Here is a 25,055-nt window from a genome sequence, read left to right as displayed (position 1 = left end):
AGCCTCCATCCAGGAGCCTACTAAGAATCACCTCCTTAGAACAAAAGATAGTCTTATCACAGGAAATTCCAAGGGATTTAGGACTTCTGTGTGTCATAACTGGGGTCAAAGACCAAGTATAAAAACAAAAGGTACTCCTAGTGTTCTTCTTACCACTTGGAAATTACAAGAATTTTAGGAGCTTTATACCAGGAGCCAGAGGCAGAGATCAATATATATTTTCCCTATTATTTCACACTAGGATTTTACTTATTTCACCCAAGTTCTCAAATTTGTTGACATTTATTTGCTTATAATACTCTATTTCTGCATTTGAATTATGTCCCCTCCCTTTTTATAGAGGGAGCAAGCGCACATGCGGGCAGGAGAGAGGGGGAGAGGCAGAGAGGGAGAGAGAGAGAGAAACAGTCCCAAGCAGTCTCCTTGCTGTCAGCGTGGAACCTGACCTGGGGCTTGATCACGACCCTAGGATCATGACCTGAGCTGAAATCAACTGTTGGGTGCTCAACTGACTGAACCACCAGGCACCCCTGGAATTATATCCCTTTTAAAAAATTTATTCCTGCTATTATTTATTTGTGCCATCTCTGGTTTTTTAGTCAGTGTTTCCATAGTACTTTGGCTTTATTGGTCCTTTAAGTTGTGTATTTGTTTTCTGTTTCCAAGTGTCTGTATTTTTTTTCTTTTCACTTTTTTTTCTTTTCTTTTTTTTTAATGTATTTATTTTTGGGAGAGAGAGCATGAGCTGGGGGAGGGGCAGAGAGAGGGAGACCCAGAATCTGAAGCAGGCTCCAGGCTCCAGGCTCCAAGTTGTCAGCACAGAGTCCCACGCCGGGCTCAAACTCACAAACTATGAGATCATGACTTGAGCTGAAGTTGGACGCTTAACCGACTGAGCCACCCAGGTGCCCCAATATGTTTCTTTTTCTTTCTTTTTTTTTTGGTTTGTTTGTTTTTATTTATTTTTGAGACAGAGAGAGACAGAGCAGGGGAGGGGCAGAGAAAGAGGGAGACACAGAATCAGAAGCAGGCTCCAGGCTCTGAGCTGTCAGCACAGAGCCCGACACACGGCTCGAACTCACGGACTGTGAGACCATGACCTGAGCTGAAGTCGGACACCCAACCTACTGAGCCACCCAGGTGCCCCGGTTTCTTTTTCTTAAATGGTAATCTCATTTGTTTTTTATCCTTTTGAAACTTACAGATTTAAGGCTATACGTTGCTTTCATTGCCTATCTCTTAGGATTTTATTACCTCTTTTTTCACCGAATACATTTTCTTGGAGTTTAAGTAAGTTTAAATCTTTTCATACTAAACCATTTCCTTTCCCTTGACTCTGTCAACCTCATAAGCTGTTGTTTTATTTTGTTTTCATTTATCATCCAGCCTCTCAAGTAATCTGTCAACTACCATCTGCCATTTCCTTACCTGCTGTGTACTCTTTTGACTTCCATTATATTGAAATCATAACTTAAAAATTTGACACTCAGCTACCCACCCTCCTCCTTGACATTCTTTTCTTTCTTGACCTTTGTGTGATTGTACTCACCTGGTTTTTGGCGCATTTTTAAATGTCTCCACTGTTTTGTTTTGTTTTTTTTAATCAATTTTTCTGGCCCTTAAAAATAGATGTTTCCCAAGGTTCTGTGGTTCAGCTTTCTTTTCATTATATTCCCTCATTCTAGGAAATTTCATCAGCTGGTCAAATCTTTGTCTATAACTACATTATTTCTTTCAAACTTCTGACATGTGTTTTATTCTTTTGTTTTTGTTTTTTGTTTGTTTTAAATAGGCTCCATGCCCAATGTGGGGCTTGAATTTACAAACCTGAGATTAAGAGTCGCATTCTCTACCAACTGAGCCAGCTAGAATCCCCCTAACACGCACTTTAAAGTACCCACTGAGGGACGCCTGGGTGGCTCAATTGGTTAAGCGTCTGACATCAGCTCAGGTCATAATCTCATGAGATTTACATCGGGTTCTCTGCGGTCAGTGCAGAGCCCGCTTCATATCCTCTGTCCCCCTCTCTCTACACTTACCCTCCCTCTCAAATAAACAAACATTAAAAAAAAATTCATTTGTGCCGGAATATAATAAATATGTATGTATATAATGCAGTTTCATTATAGAATACATTTAACTAGAGCTTTACCTTTAAGAACTTTTGACTTAATACAATTACTGGTTTCAGATGAGATTGCAGTTTGTGACTGTGTAACTCCCATTCTGAAAGCACCTTTAGTAATCTCTTCATATTTTAGGTCCCTTCATGTGGCATTTAGGTCACAATCTGTTGCCTTTCTTTTCAGCCTCATTTCTTATTTTTCCCTACCTCATACTTTTTACTCCATCAACACAGCTGCTTATGGTTTCCTCTGTCGTGTAGTTTCTTGCCATCTTGGCTTTGCTTGTGCTCTTAGGCCTAGACCAACCTTCCACCCATATCACTTGAGTTCTACCTTCTTTTTCAGCCTCAGTTCAAGAACTCAGGAAGCCTTCCTTGTCTCTTATCCTTATGCCAAGAGTAGGGTAAGGACCCTGAACTCTGTCTTCTTGGCATATCTAGAGTACACCTTTATTAGTCATTGAAACCACCACGATTTATTATGATGAACTGTTTTTATTTGCCTTTCATAGACTGAAGGTAAGAGTATCTTATCTTCACTATCTCAGTAACCCAAAGTGCCTGGCATGTCAGGACCCAACAAACGATTGTTGAACTAAGCTGTATTTCTTTGTAGACATAGCATTTGTCTCTAGTGTCTGTTATACACAGGGTTAGCTATTATCTATTTATTGGACTGAAAAATGAGAGTCACAATTTAGAAGGCATTGGATTGAGTCTTTTCTGATGTTTTCACAGACCAGATGAAGAAGTCCTGCAAGCTGTGAAGATACTTATGTGGGTTTAGTCAATGGGCAGATGCTCATGACTTAAAAAGAATGCTTTAGAGTACTGAACATCAGACTGGAGTAAGAGCTATAGTAGCAGTTGGGGTTCTCCCCAGGTGACAATTCACTTGGGATGAAGAGACAGAAAATGTGCTGGCCAGATCTTTAGGTGACACAAATCTGGAAAGCCTAGCAAATATATTCAAAGACTGTCAGTATTTAAAAAGATCCTGGCAAACCAAGTCTTGTAGGGAGAAGTTAACCTAAGAAGGGTTGGGGGAAAAACCAGGTAAGTGCAGCGTGGGAGTTTGAACTTGGCAGTAGGAAGTGTAGTAGACTGAGGGAATCTTGCTGACCACACACTAAGTGTAAGGCAGCATGGTGCAGCTACCCCAAAACTTTTTTTTTAATGTTTTTATATTTGAGAGAGAGCAAGTGGGGAGGGGCATAGAGAGAGGGGGACAGAGGATCTAAAGTGGGCTCTGTGCTGACAGCAGAGAGCCCGATGCAAGGCTCGAACTCACGAACTGCGAGATCATGACCTGAACTGAAGTCCATGCTCAACTGACTGAGCCACCCAGGCACACCTACCCCAGAAAACTTTTATTAACAGACTCAGCATCTTCACATAAAGTGGAAATTAGAGCCTTAGTCACTCTGTACCATGCTGTGTCATTTCCCACCTGGGCTATTCAGTTCTAGGCTTGATGCATTTGGAGAGAGATGTTCACACTGGAGGGGTGTTCATAGAAGAGTGGGCAGGAAGGCTAAATATTGTGTAAGATGTAAATGCAGAACTGGGGGTGTTAATCAGTAGAAGGAGACACATGTAAACATAGCTGGGCTTTTTTTTTTTTTTTTTTTTTTTTTTGAGAGCGTGCGTGTGAGTGGGGGTAGAGAGAGAAGGGAACAGAGGATCGTAAGCAGGCTCTGTGTTGACAACAGCAAGCCTGATGTGGGGCTCGAACTCATGAACCCTGAGATCATGACCTGAGCCAAAGTTGGATGCTCAATTGACTGAGCCACCCGGGGCCCCCAAACATAGCTGTTTTTAAACATCTTAAATACTGTCTCAGAAAACCACTCAAAATATTTTGGATTGGGGGGCTGCAAAGAGTAGTTCTTAAACCAGTGGTGGGATACTGGAAGGAGGCAGATTTCATCTGTCCTGAAGGGCTTTCGAACAGCAATTGTCCAAAGATCAAATGGGTTACTTGGTGAGAGAGTGAGTTTCCCATTACCTAAGGCATACAAGCAGGAGTTGGCTACTACTTGGTGAAGGTGCTCTCAGAGGATTTTCAAACATAAATAAACTGTGAGGCCTGCTAACTAAGGCAGCCCAAAGTCTTTCTCCCCATTTTTTCTCATGGGTACACATTTTATTTTCATAATGGAAGTCATTGAGGAAAAGATTCCCTTTGCCAATAAGCTTGTGATACTAAATACATTAGATTTTGTTTATATACTTTGTGACTTGAATTACTTTTAACTGTAAATTGTTTCTTTTAATAGATGGACGACCTCAGTGGGAGGTAGAAGGGAAAATAATCCGGGAAAAATGTCAAGGGGTAAGAAATTTATTTCTTCAGAAACATTTAAGAAGCTTAGAACATTGGATAATGCTACTTTATATTATAGATGAGGAGTCTTTTATCTAATGAGTAATAGAAAAGTAAATTAGAATTTTTAGAAGTTTGGACATGAAATAGGTACTCTCCTTATTCTAAAATTAAAGTTTAGGAAAGATAAACAATTGGTGTCTTTGCCTTTTTTGTGTATAGGAAAGGAGAAATTAAAAGGTTCTTACTACTGTTATCATTAGTTTATTTCTCTGAATTCAGTGAAAAAATCAAATTCAGTAAAGCCCACATAGAATGGGAAAAAATAGGGAGAGAACAAGCCCTAAGGAGTTTGTGTATTTAGCGCAATTTTTGCAACTTTTCAGCATTAAGCCTTCCGGGATTCAACACTAAACACTGTGGTCCCTTCATCCTGATTGGAATGGAGACAGAATTTTTTGTGGGTTAGAGAATAACACTTTCCACAGTGCTCTCCAGAGACCTGGAGAAATTAGATTAAGGATTGCAGTTTCACTCTGCTTATGTAAAATTATTTTTTATATGGAAATGAATTTTTTATATTGCTAGTTTAGAACATTCTGAATATCAAATTTAAGGTAAGAAATCTAAATTATAACACAACTGAGGAAACATTAAACCTGATTGAAAACCAGGACAGACTTCCAGTTAAGATACATAGTAACGTGTAATATTCGGTAGTGCAGAATATCTCACTACATGGTACATAATAAGACTGTTTTTATTTCTGCTCCAACTAGAAACCCAATTGGATGACTAAAAGGCAATTTCTCCTTTAATGGTTTACTTTCAAGAGTTTATCTCTGTTGAGACTAGAGTTTCATAGAGTAAATCTCCAGATGACTTACATGACCAATTGATGTGCATAATGATCTATGATGGGAGACACTGGGTAGTTAAGCCTCATGAGTTGTGCTGAGTTTAGCAGGTGCATTTCATTTTTAGTTCTGAATGTAACACAATCTTACTACTTTCCATGCTCCTTAGGCTCACATTGTCCTTGAAGTTCCTCCATATCATAACCCAGCAGTTACAGCTGCAGTGCAGGTGCACTTTTATCTTTGCAATGGCAAGAGGAAAAAAAGCCAGTCTCAACGTTTTACTTATACACCAGGTATGGGGAGTTGTGATGGTTTACCACAGAGCTTGCTTTCATAATGAATAAAAAGTTATTCAATGAAACCTGTATTAGAATGTTTACAATAGAGTACTTGTAATCAATAAAAATCCTAACATATGCCTCGTCTGTAAAGTTTGTGTAGACTTTAAATATTAGATGTGATATTAGCTGTTATTTTGTAGTTATTTATTATAAGGAGATTAGAAGGTTGAATTTTGATTTTAAGTCTGTTTATCTGGAGCTACCAGAAATCCCCAACACTACAGTAAGGGTAGGTGTTTGTGAATATGTGTGAAACTCCTTTGTGCCCTTAGCACACTGCAAGAAGGCAGTGTGTTCATCTCAAGCATTTCCAGTCAGATGAAAAATCTCTCATTAGATTTTCATTTGGCAAGTAGCAACTGTAGTATACTGTGGTCTGTGGGTTATATAAAGTCGATTCCAGAGTTTCTGGTTTTATAGATGTGCCCTAACAAAGGAGGCTGCCATACCTCTTTCTGCAGCAATTCAAGTGCTGTAACTTTCCAGCTCTTGGTGGTAACACATAAATATTATATGCAGTAATTCATGCTGATGTTTACATAGTTAGAGAACAGATATTTCTAGAGGCCTTCTCTGTCCTAGGTGCTGTGTCAATGCAGGGCTTGAACTCATGAAACATGAGATCGATCATGACCTGAGTTGAAGTCACATGCTCAACTGACTGGCCACCCACACACCCCTGTTGCAAAAACTTTTAAATGGTTTATAGTAAATGAAAAACAGAAACACTTAAATTTGAGAAGGTACTAGTTATTAATGATCACTTATTTGTCATTCCTATTCTTTAAAGCCTGGCTGTATTCCACTTTAAGCCTCTAAAGGCCATTTATATTCCCAGATCTGAAAATTAATATTACTTGATCATGTTAATACATTATTAGTAATAAAATATTTCTATTCATTTTCAAATTTTTTTTTTCAACGTTTATTTATTTTTGGGACAGAGAGAGACAGAGCATGAACGGGGGAGGGGCAGAGAGAGAGGGAGACACAGAATCGGAAACAGGCTCCAGGCTCCGAGCCATCAGCCCAGAGCCCGACGCGGGGCTCGAACTCACAGACCGCGAGATCGTGACCTGGCTGAAGTCGGACGCTTAACCGACTGCGCCACCCAGGCGCCCCTTCTATTCATTTTCAAATAGAATACAACCCTTTTGAAAGATTTTGGTTAGTCATTTCAGTATTAATTCAGTAAGTATTTGAGGGTGCCTCCTAAGCGGACAAAACCTCTCTCAGTTCCTTCTTTCATGGAACTTATAATCTAGTGAATCAATAAATTAATTACCAACAAATGTATAATTAGAAACTGAAATAAGGACTCTGATTAAAAGGGATACAATACTATAGGTAAAAATAACAGAGGGACCCTTGCTTGGGTTAACTGCTTGAGAAAACCAGGATATATGTGTATATATGTATGTGTGTGTGTGTGTGTGTGTGTGTGTGTGTGTGTGTGTGTATACATACTCTATATATGGTATATATTATGTATGTAAAAATAATACTGTCTAAGCCCTTTGTGTATTTATTCTTTTAATCCACATAATAGACCTTTATAGTAGGTTATTATCTTATTTTACAGAAGAAGAAACTGAGTGGCTAAGTAATATGCCCAGAGTCTCACAGTCTTAGAACCACATGTCAAGCACAGGCAATCTGGTTCCAGAGTCTGGGCTCCTAACTGTTAAGCTAGAGTACATCTCAGATAAGTAATATTGCCCTCTCCATTTTGCAAATACGTGAACCAAGGTCACTCAGCTAGTAAGTGGCAGAGGTGAGATTTGAATCCAGGCAATCTGGCTGTAGGGGGAAAACATTCCAATTAAAGGTAGCAACATATACGAAGGTCGTGTGGTTGGTTGGATAATGGAGTATTAAGAGTTCTAAAATGGGGCGCCTGGGTGGCTCAGTCTGTTGAGCGTCCGACTTCAGCTCAGGTCATAATCTCATGATTCGTGGGTTCGAGCCCCGCATCAGGCTCTGTGCTGACAGTTCAGGGCCTGGAGCCTGCTTCGGATTCTGTGTCTCCCTCTCTCTCTGCTCCTCCCCTGCTCACACTCTGTCTCTCTCTCAAAAATAAATAAAGGTTTAAGAAAAAAATTTTTTTAAAATAAAAGAGTTGTAAGAAATGAGCTTTAACGGAGAGGTGACATGATCAAATATGTATTAAAAAATTTTTTTCGGGGCACCTGGCTGGCTCAGTTGGTAGGGCATGCAATTCTTGATCTCAGGGTCGTGAGTTTGAGCCCCACATTGGGTGTGGAGCCTACTTTACAATAAAATCATTTTCTCTACAATATATGAATGTATCAAATTAACATTTTATATACCTTAAATTTTACACAATGTTATATGTCAAATATTTTCAATTAAAAAAAAAGTTAAAAATAGGGGCGCCTGGATGGCTCAGTTGAGTGCCTGCTTGACTTTGCTCAGGCCACGATCTCATAGTTTATGAGTTCAAGCCCCACATTGGGCTCTGTACTGACAGTGAGGAGTCTGCTTGGGATTCTCTCTCCTTCCTGCTCTGCCTCTCTCTTTAAATAAATAAACAAACAAACAAACTTCAAAAAACAAATAAAATAGGGGTGCCTGGGTGGCTCAGTCGGTTGAGTATCTGACTTCGGCTCAGGTCATGATCTCACAGTTTGTGAGTTTGAACCCCGTTTTGGGCTCTTTGCTGACAGCATGGAGCCTGGAGCCTGCTTCAAATTCTGTGTCTCCCTCTCTCTCTGCCCCTCCTCTGCTCACTCTGTCTCCCTGTCTGTCTCTCTCTCTCTCAAAAATAAAGAAACATTAAAAAATTAAAAATCAAAATCATTTCTCTCATATTTCTACTGTTTTCTTATAAGGTGTCAATGACCAGTTTAGTCTTTCCTCAGATTACTATGGAGAGTGAGATTTGTATGGCAGAGACCCAAGAAGGTTAAAAATATGCTTCAGATAACTAGAGTGTTTTGAATATACAGAAGAGACAACATTAATGATAATAAAGCATATCAGGTTTCTGAGAAAGGTGGGAAGGAATATAATTTCAAATATAAAAGTTGGAATGGGCCTTAGTTGGGAGAAGGAAAGGAGGGAAGGTAAAGATGAAAAAGATGGATATATATTAGGTTTGTAAATTTAATAGTGGAGAGTTTAGGGAGTTTCCATATAATAGCATTGACTTTTTTTTCTTTAAAGAATGACATGCAGTCTTTTGTTGAGTAGAGGGAACTGTGGGTGTTTTGGCAGTTTAAAGAATATGGACAAGTTTGAAATAGTTGTTGTAAAGAAAGGGGGGAGTAAGTTACCACAGAAATATAATTGGACTCTGGGCATGATCACAGGGTACCTTTAATGTTGATATTAATAAATTTATGAATATTAATTAGCCCGGCTGTGTAACTTTCTTAAGCAGCACTCAGATTCTTTAGGGCAGGTGGTAAAATATTAATAGTAGGGTTCCTCCAGGGTGATATTTATTAAAGACATACAGTCCAAGAATGTTATCAAATGCTGTGGAGATGAGAGACTATAGAATCTAACCTGAATAAGAAAGAAGAGGAGCTTCTGGGACTGTTGAAACAAAAAAGGCAGAGGTGTGCCTGGGTGGCTCAATCAGTTAAGTGTCAGACTTTGGCTTGGGTCATGATCTCACGGTTCGTGGGTTTGAGCCCTGCGTTGGGCTCTGTGCTGACAGCTCAGAGCCTGGAGCCTGCTTCGGATTCTGTGTCTCCCTCTCTCTCTGCCCCTGCCATCCTCCTGCTCTGTCTCTCAAAAATAAAAAAAGTTAAAAAAAAAAAAAAAGCTCAGGATAAGTGAATAGAGGTTTTGATTGCTACCATCATAGTGGTAGTAATTGAACAAAGAGAATATAATGCTCTTACATTATCAGCTCATGAGTTGGGAGGACAACATAAAGGCAGAGTCCTGGAGGGCATTCTATATGAGAATGGAAATCATTGGGGCCCCAGAGTGCAGAAAGAATTTTGGATTGGACTACAACTGTCATCACTGGGCTTATGATTGACAAAATACAAATCAGGTGGCACACACTAACGGAAGAATAGATTCAAGAAGTGTTTGGACAGCCCTTGTTCTGGTTGATTACTATCTTTTCTCTGTAGCATTTGGCTTTTTTCATTTTTTTTCTAAAGTGAAATTTGGAATAAAATCTTTATAAAAGCAAATATATTCCTGTGAATTTATTTTTTAAAACAGACAAGTTGAAAATATAATTTCAAACACCCAAAATTGTCTTCCACTCTGAAATTGTTATTCTGTCCTAGATCCTTTTGATCCATTTATAGACACAATTTAAAATAAAAATTGGGGGTGTCTGGGTGGCTCAGTCGGTTAAGCGTCTGACTTTGGCTCAGGTCATGGTCTCATGGTTCATGGGTTCGAGCCCCATGTTGGGCTTTGTGCTGATAGCTCAGAGCCTGGAGCCTGCTTCGAATTCTCTGTCTCCCTCTCTCTCTCTGCCCACCCCCCCCACTCATGCTCTGTCTCTGTCTCTGTCTCTCTCTCAAAATAAACATTAAAAAAAGGTTTTTTTAATAAAAATGGGACCAAAATGTATACAGTATACTAATTTTGTAACCTAAACATTTTTATTTTGCTTCATGAACAGATAGAGTTTTATAGAATTTTAATAGCTTCTCGTATTCTAGTTTGTGATACTTATATTAGAGTTGTTTGTTGTATTAATTTGTATGAACTATTTATATTAAAGATTTTAGCCTTTTTTTGTTTCTGACAGTTCTTTTAAATTTTACTTACAAAAATTTTAGATATTCAGAAGTTGCTTCTTTATTATTCAAGGATTTGTCCATTTGTTACTTTTTTGACAACCCTCTAGCAGTAGCAGTCTGACCACTATAAATATCCAATGAAAGAATAATCAGTTGCAAATGGCTAACTGTTCGGAGTTTTTTGTTTTGTTTTGTTTTGTTTTGACGTTTATCATTGAAGTATAGTTGATGTACAATACTTTGTCACTTTCAGGTGTAATAACTTATTTTTTATTAAAATTTTTTAAAAATGTTTATTTTCAGAGAGAGTGCATGCGTGTACACAGACACACACACACACACACACACACACACACACACACACAGAGGCAAGTGGGGGAGGGGCAGAAAGAGGAGGGTGGACAGAAGATCCAACGTGGGCTCTGTATGGACAGCAGAGAGCCTAATGTGGGGCTCAAAGTCATGAACTATGAGATCATGGCCTGAGCTGAAGTCAGATGCTTAACTGAGCCACCCAGGTGCCCCTGTTATAACTTTTTTTTAATTAGAAATTACATTTAGTGGGGCACCTGGGTGGCTCAGTTGGTTAGCATCTAACTCTTGATTTTGGCTCAGGTCATGATCTCATGGTTGTGGGATCGAGTCCTGCATTGGGATTAGTAGTGCAGAGTAGTGCAGGATGAGTAGTGCAGAGCTTACTTGGGATTCTCCTCTCTCTCTTAGAAAAAAATAAAAAACAAAGAAATTGCAACATTAAAAAAAAAAGAAATTACATTTAGCACTACTTGTCCAATAGTCAAGTTTACTTAGTAATTTGAAGACTGTTCCCAGTATTATGTGTATGATTCACAAATTACCCTAATTACAGAACCCTTCCTTAGTGGCGTTACCTGAATTTCTGCCCAGCCACTAGCTTCAGATCTTCTGATGTGGGAGCCCTCTTTTCCACCCCAGTATCCCTGAAGCTTTTGAGGGAATATACCTCCCTCTGAGGCCTAGCAGTAGTTACTTGTGACTGGACGTACCATGTGATCTCTGGTTTTAGACTAGTGGGGCTTTAGGGGACAACATTAGAGATAAACTTTCATGTGTAATATTTTACCTGTAGGAAAGTGTATTCTATGTTCTAAATAGTTGATTGGAGAGACTTTTGGATTGTGATTCTTTATTTGGGAGAGAACGCCTGCCTTGCAGTTAGGTCACATTCAGCTCTGCCATAGACTGTACCCTCTTGGTTAATCTCTATACAATGAGGGCATAAGTCTAAAGCAGGGTTTTTCAAATTTAAATTGTTTTATTCCCCAAACAAAATCTTAGGCAAAAAGGCAATATATAAAAAGGATAAAATCTAGCTTTGATACTCTGGTTGTACTAGAAGGGGGAAATCCAGAGAGCTCCAGCTCTTTGAATGCTACTCTTCCACATCCACTACTTGAAGAAGACAGTGAGGCTTCTTATGGTTTCAAAAGCACTAGACCAGGAGATTTTTTTCCCGAGAATGAGGATATTTAACACAAAAGGTAGAGTTAATCTGTTTCTAAAATTCAACTCATTCTAGTTATGTATGGTCTCTTTAACTGTACTTCCCTCCAAATAAGAATAAATTACTATAGACTGTCAATGAGGACTTCTTAGATTTGGTTGGAGTCTTAATCCTTCATAGACAAAAAGTGACAGTTGATTTGGCAGAGTGAAAGTATACTCAATTTAGGAAAGCAGAACTCTCAATCTGAGTACACAGATGTGGGTCAGGAACATAAAAATAAAGATTGGGTCATGCAAAAAAAAAGATACTATGTTACAGTTTTTAGTCCCTCTGTCTCCTTTTTAGTGCATGACAACCAACCACTTAGGTAACCAAGGGCCTTACCTGCTCCATTCAGGATTAATTAAGATGAGAGTAGGCTTTTTTGCATATTCTCCCTCTTTTATATAGAAATGTAACTCTGCATATGGAATTTACTGTGACTTTCCTGGGACCGGAGTAGGAGCTGAAGTAGAAGAGGAAAAAAGAATCCAATAGTCCAGGGGAAAAGTTCTAGTTGTGCTAAAGTCAGAAAAAAAGTGAGTACGCCAAAACATTAGAGAGGTTGGAGTTGTTAGATATGGTGAACCACACTTGAAATACCTGAGCAAGAATCAGAAACTGGATGGAAGTCTAGTTTAGAATGTTAACTTTGGTGCAGAAGCAATAAGAAGACTCATGATACACTTTTTCTCTTTTAAGTGTTGTCTCATTGTTAGGAGTGGGCTCACCAGTTGGCAGATTGTTTATTTTGTGTGAGAGAGAGAGGGGGAGGGAGAGGGAGGGAGGGAGGGAGGGAAGGAGGGAGAGAATCCCAAGCAGGCTCCATGCCATCAGCGCAGAGCACAACACAGTGCTCGATCCCACAAACCATGAGATCATGACCTGAGCCAAGCGACCTGGTTCGCTTAATTGAGTGAGCCACCCAGTCACCTCAAGGCTATTTTAAATCTTACTTACTTTCATTTCCTCAGATTGAGAACATGCTTTTGTGAGGAGACTTGTACTTGATGGGTTTGTTAAATGGCCAGATGAGGTTTGACCATGCTTGGCTTCTCACTGTTACTTTCTTTTGACCTAAAATGAAGTACTTACATTTTAGTGAAGATCATGAAAATTTTAATTATGTTAGTTTAACTCATACAAACTTGGAACAATGAGATGTCAATTTAGGAAAATTATTAAAAAAAAATTTTTTTTAATGTTTATTTATTTTTGAGACAGAGACAGAGCATGAACAGGGGAGGGTCAGAGAGAGAGGGAGACACAGAATCTGAAGCAGGGTCCAGGCTCTGAGCTGTCAGCACAGAGCCCAACGCAGGGCTCAAACTCACGGATCGTGATATCATGACCTGAGCCGAAGTTGGACACTTAACCGACTGAGCCACCCAGGCGCCCCTAGGAAAATTATTTTTAAATGAATTATAGTACTTCAGTAGGAGGATAAAGTCAGTAACTTTTAGAAAAGTGGACTGGAAGAAGTATTGCCCAAGAGAAACAATAAAGTCCATTGCTTTGACATACAAAAAATTAACTGATGGTTCTTTTCTGTTTTGATAAACATATTAAATAAAATAAGCAAAATACATTGATTTCTATGTTAAGCAGTCCTTTCACCAGGTAGATCTTAAATCATCTTAAATACATTTTTTGATGTGATAAAGGATAGTGGTTGGTATTCATAGCCTCTGCTTGTGTGATGGAATGATGAACTGTAATCTTTCTTGTTAATATAGTATAGTGCAGTGATTAAAAGCATGGACTTTGAAAGCAGAAAAACCTGGATTCAGGTCCTTGTGACACCACTTTGAGATTTAGTGTCTTCAGGGGTAATAATAATCCTTGCCTCTTAAAGGTTGTTTTGAAGTGAATTAGGACTTTTGGGTACAAATGACAAAAACTCCATTCAAGCTAGCTTAACAAAAAAAATTGTATTGGCTCATGTAACTGGACAGTTAATTGGAATGCTGGCTTTAGGCATGCTTCAGCTCAAGCAATGTGGTCCCAGGGCTTAGGCTTTCTCTTCATCTTAACATTGCTTTTCTTTCTGTTGGCTTTGCTCTAGGGCAGGCTTTACTTACATGGCATCTCTAGGTTTGTTTCATCTTCATAATTAGCAATCCTAGAGAAGAGAGCTGGTACCTTCCCCCACCCACACACACTTCCATCTAGATCAGTCCTGGGGTCACACTCAAGTCTTTGGTTCAGTCCTGTTGTTGGCATTTGTAGGGGTTCTTATGAATTTTGGATATTAAACCCTTTACAGAAATATTATTTGCAAGTAGATTTTCCATTCTGTGGGCCATCTTTTCTCTGTCTTGATAGTGTCTTTTCATGGTCAGAAGTTTTTAATTTTGATGAAGTCCAATTTATCTGTTTTTGTTGTGTGTATGTTCAGGGTACGTGATACTTAAGAAACCATTGCCAAATCCAATGTCATGAAGCTTTTTTTGCCCTTTGTTTCTTTCTTAGAATTTAGTTTTTGCTCTTACGTTTAGGTCTTTGATCCACTTGAGTTAATTTTGTGTATGATTTTCGGATAAGGTTCCATCTTCATTACTTTGAATGTGATGTCCCATTGTTCCTGTACCATTTGTTGAAGAGACTGTTCTTTCCCCCAATGAATAGTTTTGGCACCCTTGTATGAAGAGCAATTAACTGTTTATGTTAGGGTTTCCTTTTGGGCTCTCTATTCCATTGGTCTATACATCTGTCCTTAGGCCAGTACCACTTGGTTTTTATTACTGTAGCTTTGTAGTAAGTTTTGAAATTAGGAAGTGTGAGTACTCTGTCTTTGTTCTTTTTCAAGATTGTTTTTGACTATTTGAAGTCCCTTGGGATTTGGTATGAATTTTTGGATAAGTCTGTTTCTGCAAAAAACATAGTTGGGATTTCATTGCATCTGAAAATTGTTTTGGAGAGTGTTGCATTCTTCGTGGTTAATTAAGTCTTTCAGTCCATGACCCCAGGGTATCTTTCCATGTATTTAGGTCTTCCTTCATTTCTTTAGCACTGTTTTGTAGTTATCAGTGTATAAGTTTTGCCTACGTTGGTCAAATTTATTCTTTAGTATTTTATTTTTTGATGCTATTGCAAATGAGGTTGTTTTCTTAATTTCCGTTTCAGATTGTGTATTGCTAGTCTATAAAAATACAATCGATTTCTACATGCTGATTTTGTGTCCTGCAACTTTGTTGAATTTGTTTACTAGCTCTGACAGTTTTTTTTGTGCATCCCAGTACTTTTTTGATCACTCATTATTCCTCTTGTAAATGTGCCTGATGATGGTTGAGGATAAAATGAGGTACATATGAGGTGCCTCAGATGAGGTTCCTCAGATGAGGTACATGTGAAAACCGTTGTAAACTAGAATCTCTATGAATATTAGATTCATGATCTCTGGTATATTATGCATTATGCAAAAACAGTGGACTGGTAGGTTTCAGATCAGAGATTGCAAATTCAAGCTTTTTTATTAGGCTGTAGAGTTTGGGGTATCTTAAAAACTCATTTATTTTTTTTAATATTTAAATTTTTTTAATGTGTTTTTTTTTGAGAGAGACGGAGACAGAGTGTGAGTGGGGGAAGGGCAGAGAGAGAAGGAGTCACAGAATCTGAAGTAGGCTCTAGGCTCCGAGCTGTCAGCACAGAGCTCGACAAGGTGCTCAAACCCAAAAACTGGGAGATCATGACCTGAGCTGAAGTCAGACGCTTAACTGACTAAGCCACTCAGGTGCCCCTATTTATTTATTTTGAGAGAGAGAGAAGGGTGAGCATGGGAGGAGCAGAGAGAATCCCAAACACAGAGCCTGATGCAGGGCTCAATCTCACAAACCATGAGATGACCTGAGCCGAAATCAAGAGTCAGTCACTCAACCAATTGAGTCACCCAGGCGCCCCATAAAAATCATTTTTTTTTTAATTTTTTTTTCAACGTTTATTTATTTTTGGGACAGAGAGAGACAGAGCATGAACGGGGGAGGGGCAGAGAGAGAGGGAGACACAGAATCGGAAACAGGCTCCAGGCTCTGAGCCATCAGCCCAGAGCCCGACGCGGGGCTCGAACTCACGGACCGCAAGATCGTGACCTGGCTGAAGTCGGACGCTTAACCGACTGCGCCACCCAGGCGCCCCAAAAATCATTTATTTTTAAATAGGTAATGTAGGGGCGCCTGGGTGGCTTGGTCGGTTAAGCGTCCGACTTCGGCTCAGGTCATGATCTCGCGGTCCGTGAGTTCGAGCCCCGCGTCGGGCTCTGTGCTGACAGCTCAGAGCCTGGAGCCTGTTTCCGATTCTGTGTCTCCCTCTCTCTCTGCCCCTCCCCTGTTCATGCTCTGTCTCTCTCTGTCTCAAAAATAAATAAATAAACGTTAAAAAAAAAAATTAAAAAAAAAAAAATAAATAGGTAATGTATATACTTGGTTAAAAACATTGAGATTGTGTATTGCTAGTCTAGCACAAAAATTTACATAGTAAAAACTAAATCTGCCTCTTGCTCTTATTCCCTAGTCACCTAGTTTTGTTCCCAGCAGTAAACACAGCAGTTACCAGGTTTGCGTATCCATACCTATATAAGCAAAAACATGTGTACATGTACGTATGCATATATATATATATATATATATACATACACACACACACACATATACACATATACACACACACACACATACACTGTATTTTAAAAGAATTGTGATATGTACACATTGTTCTGCACCTCACTTTTTTTGTTACTTAGGAACGTATTAGAGGTCTTTCCACATCTCTTCATAGAGTTCTATGTGGTACTGTTTTTTTTTAATGTGAGTACTTTTAGAACAAGAACCACTCCTTGTTGTCTTTTGCTTGCTGACTTCACATATTTTATGTTATTTGCCTTTTCTGAAGGCATTTGAATTTTTTTTGAAGGCATTTGAATTTTTAACCCCTGACTTGGATACATGCTATAGTTATGTAGCCTAGAATGAAGTCCTTTGATTATCATTGTATGTATTATGTAATAACGTTTGCTTTAATCATTTTCTTTTTAGTTTTGATGAAGCAAGAACACAAAGAAGAGGTTGACTTGTCTTCAGTTCCGTCATTGTCTGTGCCTCATCCTGCCCAGCCCCAGAGGCCTTCTTCAGACACAGGACACCCACATAACAGTGTACTGTCAACACAGAGAAGCTTGGTTTGTCCCATCCAGCAAACATATGCATCCATGGTAACTTCATCTCATCTGCCACAGTTGCAGTGTAGGGATGAAAGCGCTGGTAAAGAACAGCATATGTTACCTTCTTCAGTCATGCACCAGCCTTTTCAAGTCACACCAACACCTCCTGTGGGGTCTTCCTATCAGCCTATGCAAACTAATGTTGTGTACAACGGACCAACTTGTCTTCCAGTTAATGCTGCCTCTAGTCAAGAATTTGATCCGGTTTTGTTTCCACAGGATGCAGCTCTTCCTACTTTAATAAATCTTGGCTGTCAACCATCGTCATCCATACCTTTTCATTCTTCAAATTCAGGCCCAACAGGACATCTCTTAGCCCACACACCTCATTCGGTACAGACCCTGCCTCATCTGCAGTCAATGGGATACCATTGTTCAACCACAGGACAGAGATCTCTTTCTTCTCCAGGGGCTGACCAGGTCGCAGGCCAGCCTTCCCCTCAGTTACAGCCCATTACATATGGTCCTTCACATTCAGGGTCTGGTACAGCAGCTTCCCCAGTAGCCTCTCATCCCCTGGCTAGTTCACCACTTTCTGGGCCACCATCTCCTCAGCTACAGCCTATGCCTTACCAATCTCCTAGCTCAGGAACTGCCTCATCACCATCTCTAGCCACCAGAATGCATTCTGGACAGCACTCAACTCAAGCACAAAGTACAGGCCAGGGAGGTCTTTCTGCACCTTCATCCTTAATATGTCGCAATTTGTGTGATCCAGCTTCATTTCCACCTGATGAGGCAACTGTGAACATTAAGCCTGAACCTGAAGAGCAGGAACCTAACTTTTCAACAATTGGTCTACATGACATCACTTTAGATGATGGTAAGTTCATCTTTCTCTCCTTCAAGCAGTGAAGATCCAGGAACTTTCTTCTCTGATAGTCTTTAAATTTTTTTTTTTTTTTCAACGTTTATTTATTTTTGGGACAGAGAGAGACAGAGCATGAATGGGGGAGGGGCAGAGAGAGAGGGAGACACAGAATCGGAAACAGGCTCCAGGCTCTGAGCCATCAGCCCAGAGCCCGACGCGGGGCTCGAACTCACGGACCGCGAGATCGTGACCTGGCTGAAGTCGGACGCTTAACCGACTGCGCCACCCAGGCGCCCCTCTGATAGTCTTAAAAAAGTTACCATGGATTGCTTATTGGCATATGGCCTATGGTTGGGCTTTTTCTTTTTTCTTTAATAGTTGTTGTCACTAGAAATATGTTAATTAAAGACTTTGAGAATAGACATGAAAATTTATACTTTGAAATCTAGTTTACCACTAATACCTACTGCAAAAGGTAAGACTTTGAATCATAGTCTCTTACCTATTTGTGATGGAACTAAGGACATGAGATTTATTGGGCATCTCTTCTTTTAGAACATACAGTTGGTCACAGTGTCTGGAAAATGGAATTCAGTAAATATTGCCACATGCCATCTATTTGGAAGGCACCGATTTAGATGCTGGGAATACTAGGAATATATTTAGATAGAGTTCCTGTCCTTGAGACTCACACAAGTAAAGAACTTGTTGCTCTCTGGCTCTGCCAACTTGCTGAGTCAGATAGTGGTGATGGTGCAAGACCAGATTGGTTGGCTGTAGCTGGTACAGCTGTTGGCACCAGGATAAAAAGAAGCTATTTATATAAATGTAGCAAGTTGGTATACAGACCTCTTTTTAAATTAGAGAACAAACTCTAGAATATTAATTATTTCAATAATTGAAAATTCCCCAAGATAGGATTTTCAGGTTATGACTTAGAGTTTATTCTTGGCTCTATCATTTATGTGGTAGTGAAGTTTTGCCTAAATAGGAATTTAGTGAAAGCTACCTGTAACTGTTGTTCATCATGAAAATTCTAACAATTCTAAAAACATCGATATAGAAATTTAATTCTCTCTCTGAATCTGTACTTTTTTGTATAGAAAAGTAATTCTTTGTTAGCCATCTCTTTTACACATGTGGAGGAACTGAGTTTACTGCTTAGTTGCAAAGCTGGTGTCACATCCTAGATTCCAAACATAAGGGGAAAGGAAGGTAAATAAAATGTGGCATCCCCACTCCCAGGGCTTCCACCAGATCAGTACATAGCTGACTTTATAGCACAGTGGGTCTGGGACACTTATAACCAAGATCTAAAAAAAGCATATTAGGAGATCATCTGAGAGATGTGACAGATTCCTTAAGAAAGATTCAGCAATGGGGCGATTGGCTGGTTCAGTCAGTAGAGCATGTGACTCTTGATCTTGCGGTTGTGAGTTTGAGCCCCACATCAGGCCTAGAGCTTATTCAAAAAAAAAAAGGAAGAAGAAGGATTCAGCAAAGGTTCCCTGAGGAGATGATATTTGAGCCAAGTCTTAGAGGATTGAGTATATGTTTTCAGTAAATGAGTATCAGAGGGCAAATCAGACAACATAAGTAGAAACAGCTGTGTCTAGGAAAGCATGATTATCAGTGGATAAATGGCATAGTAAAAGATGGCTTTGAAAGCCACAAGGGGATGTGCCAGGTAATTTGTGTGTAAATATAAGATACAGTTGACGCTTGAACAACTTGGGGGTTAGGGGCACCTACCCTCACTCAGTCAAAATATCCACATATAACTGTCAATTCCCCAAAAACTTAACTAGTAATAGTGTACTATTGATTGAAAGTTGATTGAAAGCCTTACTGATAACATAAACAGTTAACACATATTGGTATGTTATATATATTTTATATTATATTCTTATGGTAAAGTAAACTAGAGAAAAGAAAGCGTTACTAAGAAAATCATAAGGAAGAGGGAGGGGCACCTGGGTGGCTCAGTCCGTTGGGCATCCGACTTTGGCTCTGGTCATGATCTCACAGTTCTTGAGTTCGACCCCCATATCAGGCTCTGTGCTGACAGCTCAGAGCCTGGACCCTGCTATGGATTCTGTGTCCCTCTCTCGCTCTGCCTCTCCATGGCTCACACTCTGTCTCTCTTTCTCTCAAAAATAAGTAAACATTTTAAAAATTTAAAAAAGAAAAAATAATCATAAGGAAGAGAAAATACATTTACAGTTCTGTGCTGTGAAAAATCCACATGTAAGTGGACTTTTATGATTCAAACCCATGTTATTCAAGAGTCAACTGTATATGTGTAAACTCAAGTATCACCTACAATTTGAATAGTATTTTCCTATTCATTAGTTCATTTGATCCTTATTAATCCTGTCTCTGACCTAGATAGTGATGATTTAAAGAATTGAGCTTTCTAAAGGTCACACGACTGTTAAGTAGGAGCTAAGACTGGAATCAGATCTTTTCATTCTGGTCTTTTTCTTGCAGCAGTATAGCTGCCTTCCAGCAACAGCAGGCCATGGTGGTTAGAACTCTACTAAAGAAGGTCCCTCAAGCTTTTTTTTAATTCCTAGAGGAACATGTGTGCAGAACTTCACTACATGAACACATATTCACAACTGTTCCTGATCTGTCAACGTTTGTATTGGGAGTACTTGATGGCTCTCGTATAAGTGTCTTGCTGTGCTTTTTCTGCACAGCTGGCATAAGTGTCATACTTTAGAGCACCAGGTAGAGAGGAGGCTTCTACTTTGATGCAAAACAGATTTGAAATAAGTAAAAGATTTTCAATTGAACATAGGCTTTTAAAAATGTTACCTATTCATTCTTGCAGCAGTTTTAGACTATTCATCATGCTTGTAGGGTGTATGTTTAGAATTTTAATCCCTGAAACGAGGGTTGAGACCTTGAATGATAACCTACCACCCATTTGTGATGGAACTGAAGACACGAGATTCATTGAACACATCTCAAAGTGTATTCTAGCTCATTTTCTTTCCGAATGAACCAAAAAAGGACAAAGGTGGTGGAACTTGCTCTATCACAGATGGAGTGATATTTTGGGGGCAACAAATTGGAACCTTCTAGAAAGGTTTTGTTAAAATTTTATTTCACCTTTTGAATATGTGAAAATGTGTTGCTGATGAGGCCTATGAGGGCACGTATAAAAAAAAACCTTCATTTTTGCTCCATTCATTGTATAAGCCACACAATCAAGTAAAGTTCCCAAATTGTAGCCCTACAGAGGATGAAGACTGGCTATTGAATTCTTTGCCACCTATCATGAGACTTGACAGAACCTCAGTGGTGCTAGCAATAATTAAAGGGGGCAGGGACGAAAATGCAGTCCTGGGCACCTTGAATTGTTAGATGTAAGAGATTTGCCAACTAACTCATTGATAATGTTATTTTGATTTGCCTTTGAAGGTAAAATTCTAGGTACTTATAAAATCCTACAAGGGTACCTGGGTGGCTCAGCCAGTCGAGTGTCCAACTTTGGCTCAGGTCATGATCTCACGGTTCATGAATTCAAGCCCCGAGTCGGGTTCTGTGTTGACAGCTCAGAGCCTGGAACCTTCTTCGGATTCTGTGTTTCCCTCTCTCTCTGCTCCTCCCCCACTCATACTCTGTCTGTCTCTCTCTCTCTCAAAAATAAATTAAAATATTTTTTTTAATGTTTTAAAAAAAACCCTACAGTTCTGCAAAGTTTTAGTATAAAGTCATTGAAAAACAACAACATATCTCATAGGCCTGGCACTCCTAGCATTTTAATGTCCCCTTTCTGGCTACCTTTAAAAGGAAGCCATGAAACATCCCAAAAAGGATTAGAAGCACTTAAAGTGAACTTAGCAGTTAGCCTAAGCTCAGATTTTATATTAACTTTTCTATATTGTGTTAAATATTAATTTCTACTCTACAACTAGAGGACACAAATAATTTTTCTTAATTTGTATTATACTAGTTAAATATACTAGTTAAATAACTAGTATTATACTAGTTAAATAAACTTAAATATACTAGTTTAAATATACTTAAATATACTAGTTAAATACACTAATCCTAAGAACTTTTTAAAAAGTGTTTGCTTATTTTTGAGAGAGAGAAAGAGAATCTCAAACAGGTTCTGCACTGTCAGCACAGAGCCTGATGCGGAGCTCGAACTCAGCAACTGTGAGATCATGACCTGAGCCGAAATCAACAAGAGTTGGGTAGTTAACCCACTGAGCTACCCAGGTGCCCCTAATCCTAATAACTTGTGTTAAGCATATTTCTGTTTTATATTTATTTAACCCTCATTAAAAAAAATCCCATTAGAGATTTTAAAAGATTAAAGATAAAATATCCTTTTTATTTTACGATTTTTTAATGTTATTTTGAGAGAAGAAGAGGGAGAGAGAGAATCCTAAGCAGGCTCCATGCTGTCAGTACAGAGCCTGACACAGAGCTTGATCCCACCAACCGGGAGATCATGACCTGAGCTGAAATCAAGAATTGGATGCCTAACTGAGTGAGCCACCCAGGCACCCCTATTTTGCAGTTTTTAATAAGATGGAGTCAAGAATCATTCAGTCATTACTTGTGACTTTTAGAAATGTGGACATTCACACCTTAAGTTTTTATTATAAATTTAGTGACATTTAATAGAGAAGATATTAGTGCCCCTAAGCTCAGAAATTGAAGACTTACGGAGCTAGAAATACCTCTCATACAGTTCTCTCATTTTATAGATGAAGAATCTGAGTTTTACAGAGCCTAAGGTTTTCGTTCAGGGTAACACACAGTTAATAGCATATGAAGACTAAAGCCCGGGGTCACCTGGGTGACTCTGGGTTGAGCATCTGACTCAATTTCAGCTCGGGTCATGATCCCAGGGTTGTGGGTTCGAGCGCCTCATTGGGTTTTGTGCTGAATGTGGACCCTGCTTACGACTCTCTCTCTCCCCCTCTGTCCCTTGTCCCCACTCTCACGCTCTCACTCTCTTTAAAAAAAAAAAAAAAAGACATGACTAAAACCCAAGTCTCTGGTCCTGCTTCAGTATTTTAGGTGTTTTCATGTTTGTTATCCGTCTGTGAATTGAGACTGCTGCTGTAGAGGAAGCCAAATATGTGAAAGAAACAGCCATTTCTCCATAGAGTTTCTGTTGTGAGAGGGACCAGGGTAGTTTTAAATTCTCACTATAAAAGAACTTTAAAAGACTCTCTGACACTACGGTTCTCTCTCCTCCTCTTTGACACCAGGGTCATACTGTGGTATCTTTAGTGATACTGTATTCCTGTTCGTCTCTTCCTTTTTACCTTCTTTGGAACATCTCTGGGCCTTTTGAGTTCTGGCTACCCTTATTTTATGTGGGCTCTGATGCCTCTGGAATCATGCAAAACAAACCTAGTCCTTCTTGTAATAGCCCTTCACATTTGTGAAATCTGATCTCTTTCCCCATCTTAAAACACACCAACAACTTCACCTTTCCCGCACCATCACCACCCTCTGCTTAACCCTGGTGTTTTAATTCCTTTTTGTTATGAAGTATCCAGAGGGGAGCATACTGTAGCCAGCTCAGAGTGTATTGGGACTATCACCTTCCTTGTTCAGAAGTCTTTATTGTATCAATATGGCCTGAGGTCAGGGGATTTTCTTAGCTCCATCTTACTGTTGATTTAGTGAGTCATAAGTAATGCTAAATCACATCCTTTCTCTCCCCACTCCCTACCCCTTGGGTTTTTGCATATGTTGGTTTTGGAACCCAAGACTAAACTTTACAATTATCCTTTAAATACAGGCCCATTTAATTTCTGATTGAGCTGAATCCTGTTACAGCTTTCCATTAGAGTCCCTGAATTCCCACTCATCCTCCTTTGTTCACAAACTAAGAGAGCTGCAGCTGCAGCTTTTCAGCAGAGAAGAGGCTCCATGTTAAATATAGCCTGACCTACTGCTGTGGTGAAAACTGACACTGACACTTGCAGGCTCTGTGCAATAACTTGCTGATCCTAAATGTAGGGCAATTACTAACTTGACTGTAAACAGGAACTCCAGACGTGACCTCAGATACTGCAGTTCAGTATATAAGTGATAAGCAGAAGTGCCTACTTTTGAGTAGCAAGGGAATGATAAACACAAGATTAAGGATGGGGAAAGCAAGAGGCTGGTGTGAGAGCAGAGGTCAATATTGTCAGTGTTCTTTTCTACCTGTTGGATATTAATTTCACTGCTGTTTATTGTATTTAAGTAAAATGAAATAAAGCCATACATAGCCAATGGTGAGAATGGACCACAAATGAGGTATTTAATCACTTTGGGGCACTGAGGTAAAAGGGAGGTAGAATGTACTGAACTTTCTCCTTTAATTTTTTTTTTTTAACGTTTATTTGTTTTTGAGACAGAGACAGAGCATGAACGGGGGAGGGTCAGAGAGAGAGGGAGACACAAAATCCAGGGCAGGCTCCAGACTCCGAGCTGTCAGCACAGATCCCGATGCGGGGCTTGAACTCACAGACTGCGAGATCATGACCTGAGCCGAAGTAGGGCGCTTAACTGACTGAGCCACCCAGGTGCCCCTGAACTTTCTCCTTTAACTGGGACTCTGGATAACTCATGAGTCCTCGTGTAGGAAGCATGCATGTACTCCTGAACATCAAACATATTTATGATGAATAATTCCAGAGGTAGGAAAGTTCCATAAATAATGCCCAGGTAAGCTTTGGATAGTGGCTCATACAGAACAGACCATGCTGGGGATTCAGGACCTTAGACATAGCAACTCTTAGACATATGATAAGAAAGTTTAATTTCAGAACCAATGAAGCAACTGCAAGCATTTGAGATCTTTTATTTATTTATTTATTTATTTATTTATTTATTTATTTATTTTTCATATTTTTTTTTTTTTTTTGAGAGACAGAGACAGAGCATAAGTGGAAGAGGGGCAGAGAGAGAAGGAGACACAGAATCCAAAGCAGGTTCCAGGCTCCAAGCTGTCAGCACAGAGCCCGACGCAGGGCTCAAACCCACAAACCGTGAGATCATGACCTTAGCCTAAGTTGGACGCTCAACCGACTGAGCCACCCAGGTGCCCCAGAAAAGATCTCTTATTTCTTATGTCAAGTGTGTCTG

At 39.4% G+C, this 25,055-nt stretch overlaps 1 protein-coding gene across 3 annotated transcripts in view; it reads left to right on the top strand.

Annotated features, from left to right (window-relative positions):
• The window catches only part of NFATC3 (nuclear factor of activated T cells 3), a 139,187-nt gene that overhangs the window by 89,115 nt on the left and 25,017 nt on the right, over positions 1-25,055 (top strand). For 2 of the 3 annotated variants that reach the window (XM_030299492.1, XM_030299493.1), the window contains exons 7-9: positions 4,405-4,460; positions 5,478-5,604; positions 16,947-17,954. In XM_030299492.1, coding sequence (XP_030155352.1) covers positions 4,405-4,460; positions 5,478-5,604; positions 16,947-17,954 — 1,191 coding nt within the window. The remainder of the gene's footprint in view (positions 1-4,404; positions 4,461-5,477; positions 5,605-16,946; positions 17,955-25,055) is intronic. The other variant, XM_030299494.1, reaches the window with a different exon arrangement.

The sequence above is a fragment of the Lynx canadensis genome, chromosome E2 (genome assembly GCF_007474595.2).
Source record: "Lynx canadensis isolate LIC74 chromosome E2, mLynCan4.pri.v2, whole genome shotgun sequence".
Classification (NCBI taxonomy): Eukaryota; Metazoa; Chordata; class Mammalia; order Carnivora; family Felidae; genus Lynx; species Lynx canadensis.
This window is presented reverse-complemented; position numbering and strand designations above follow the sequence as displayed.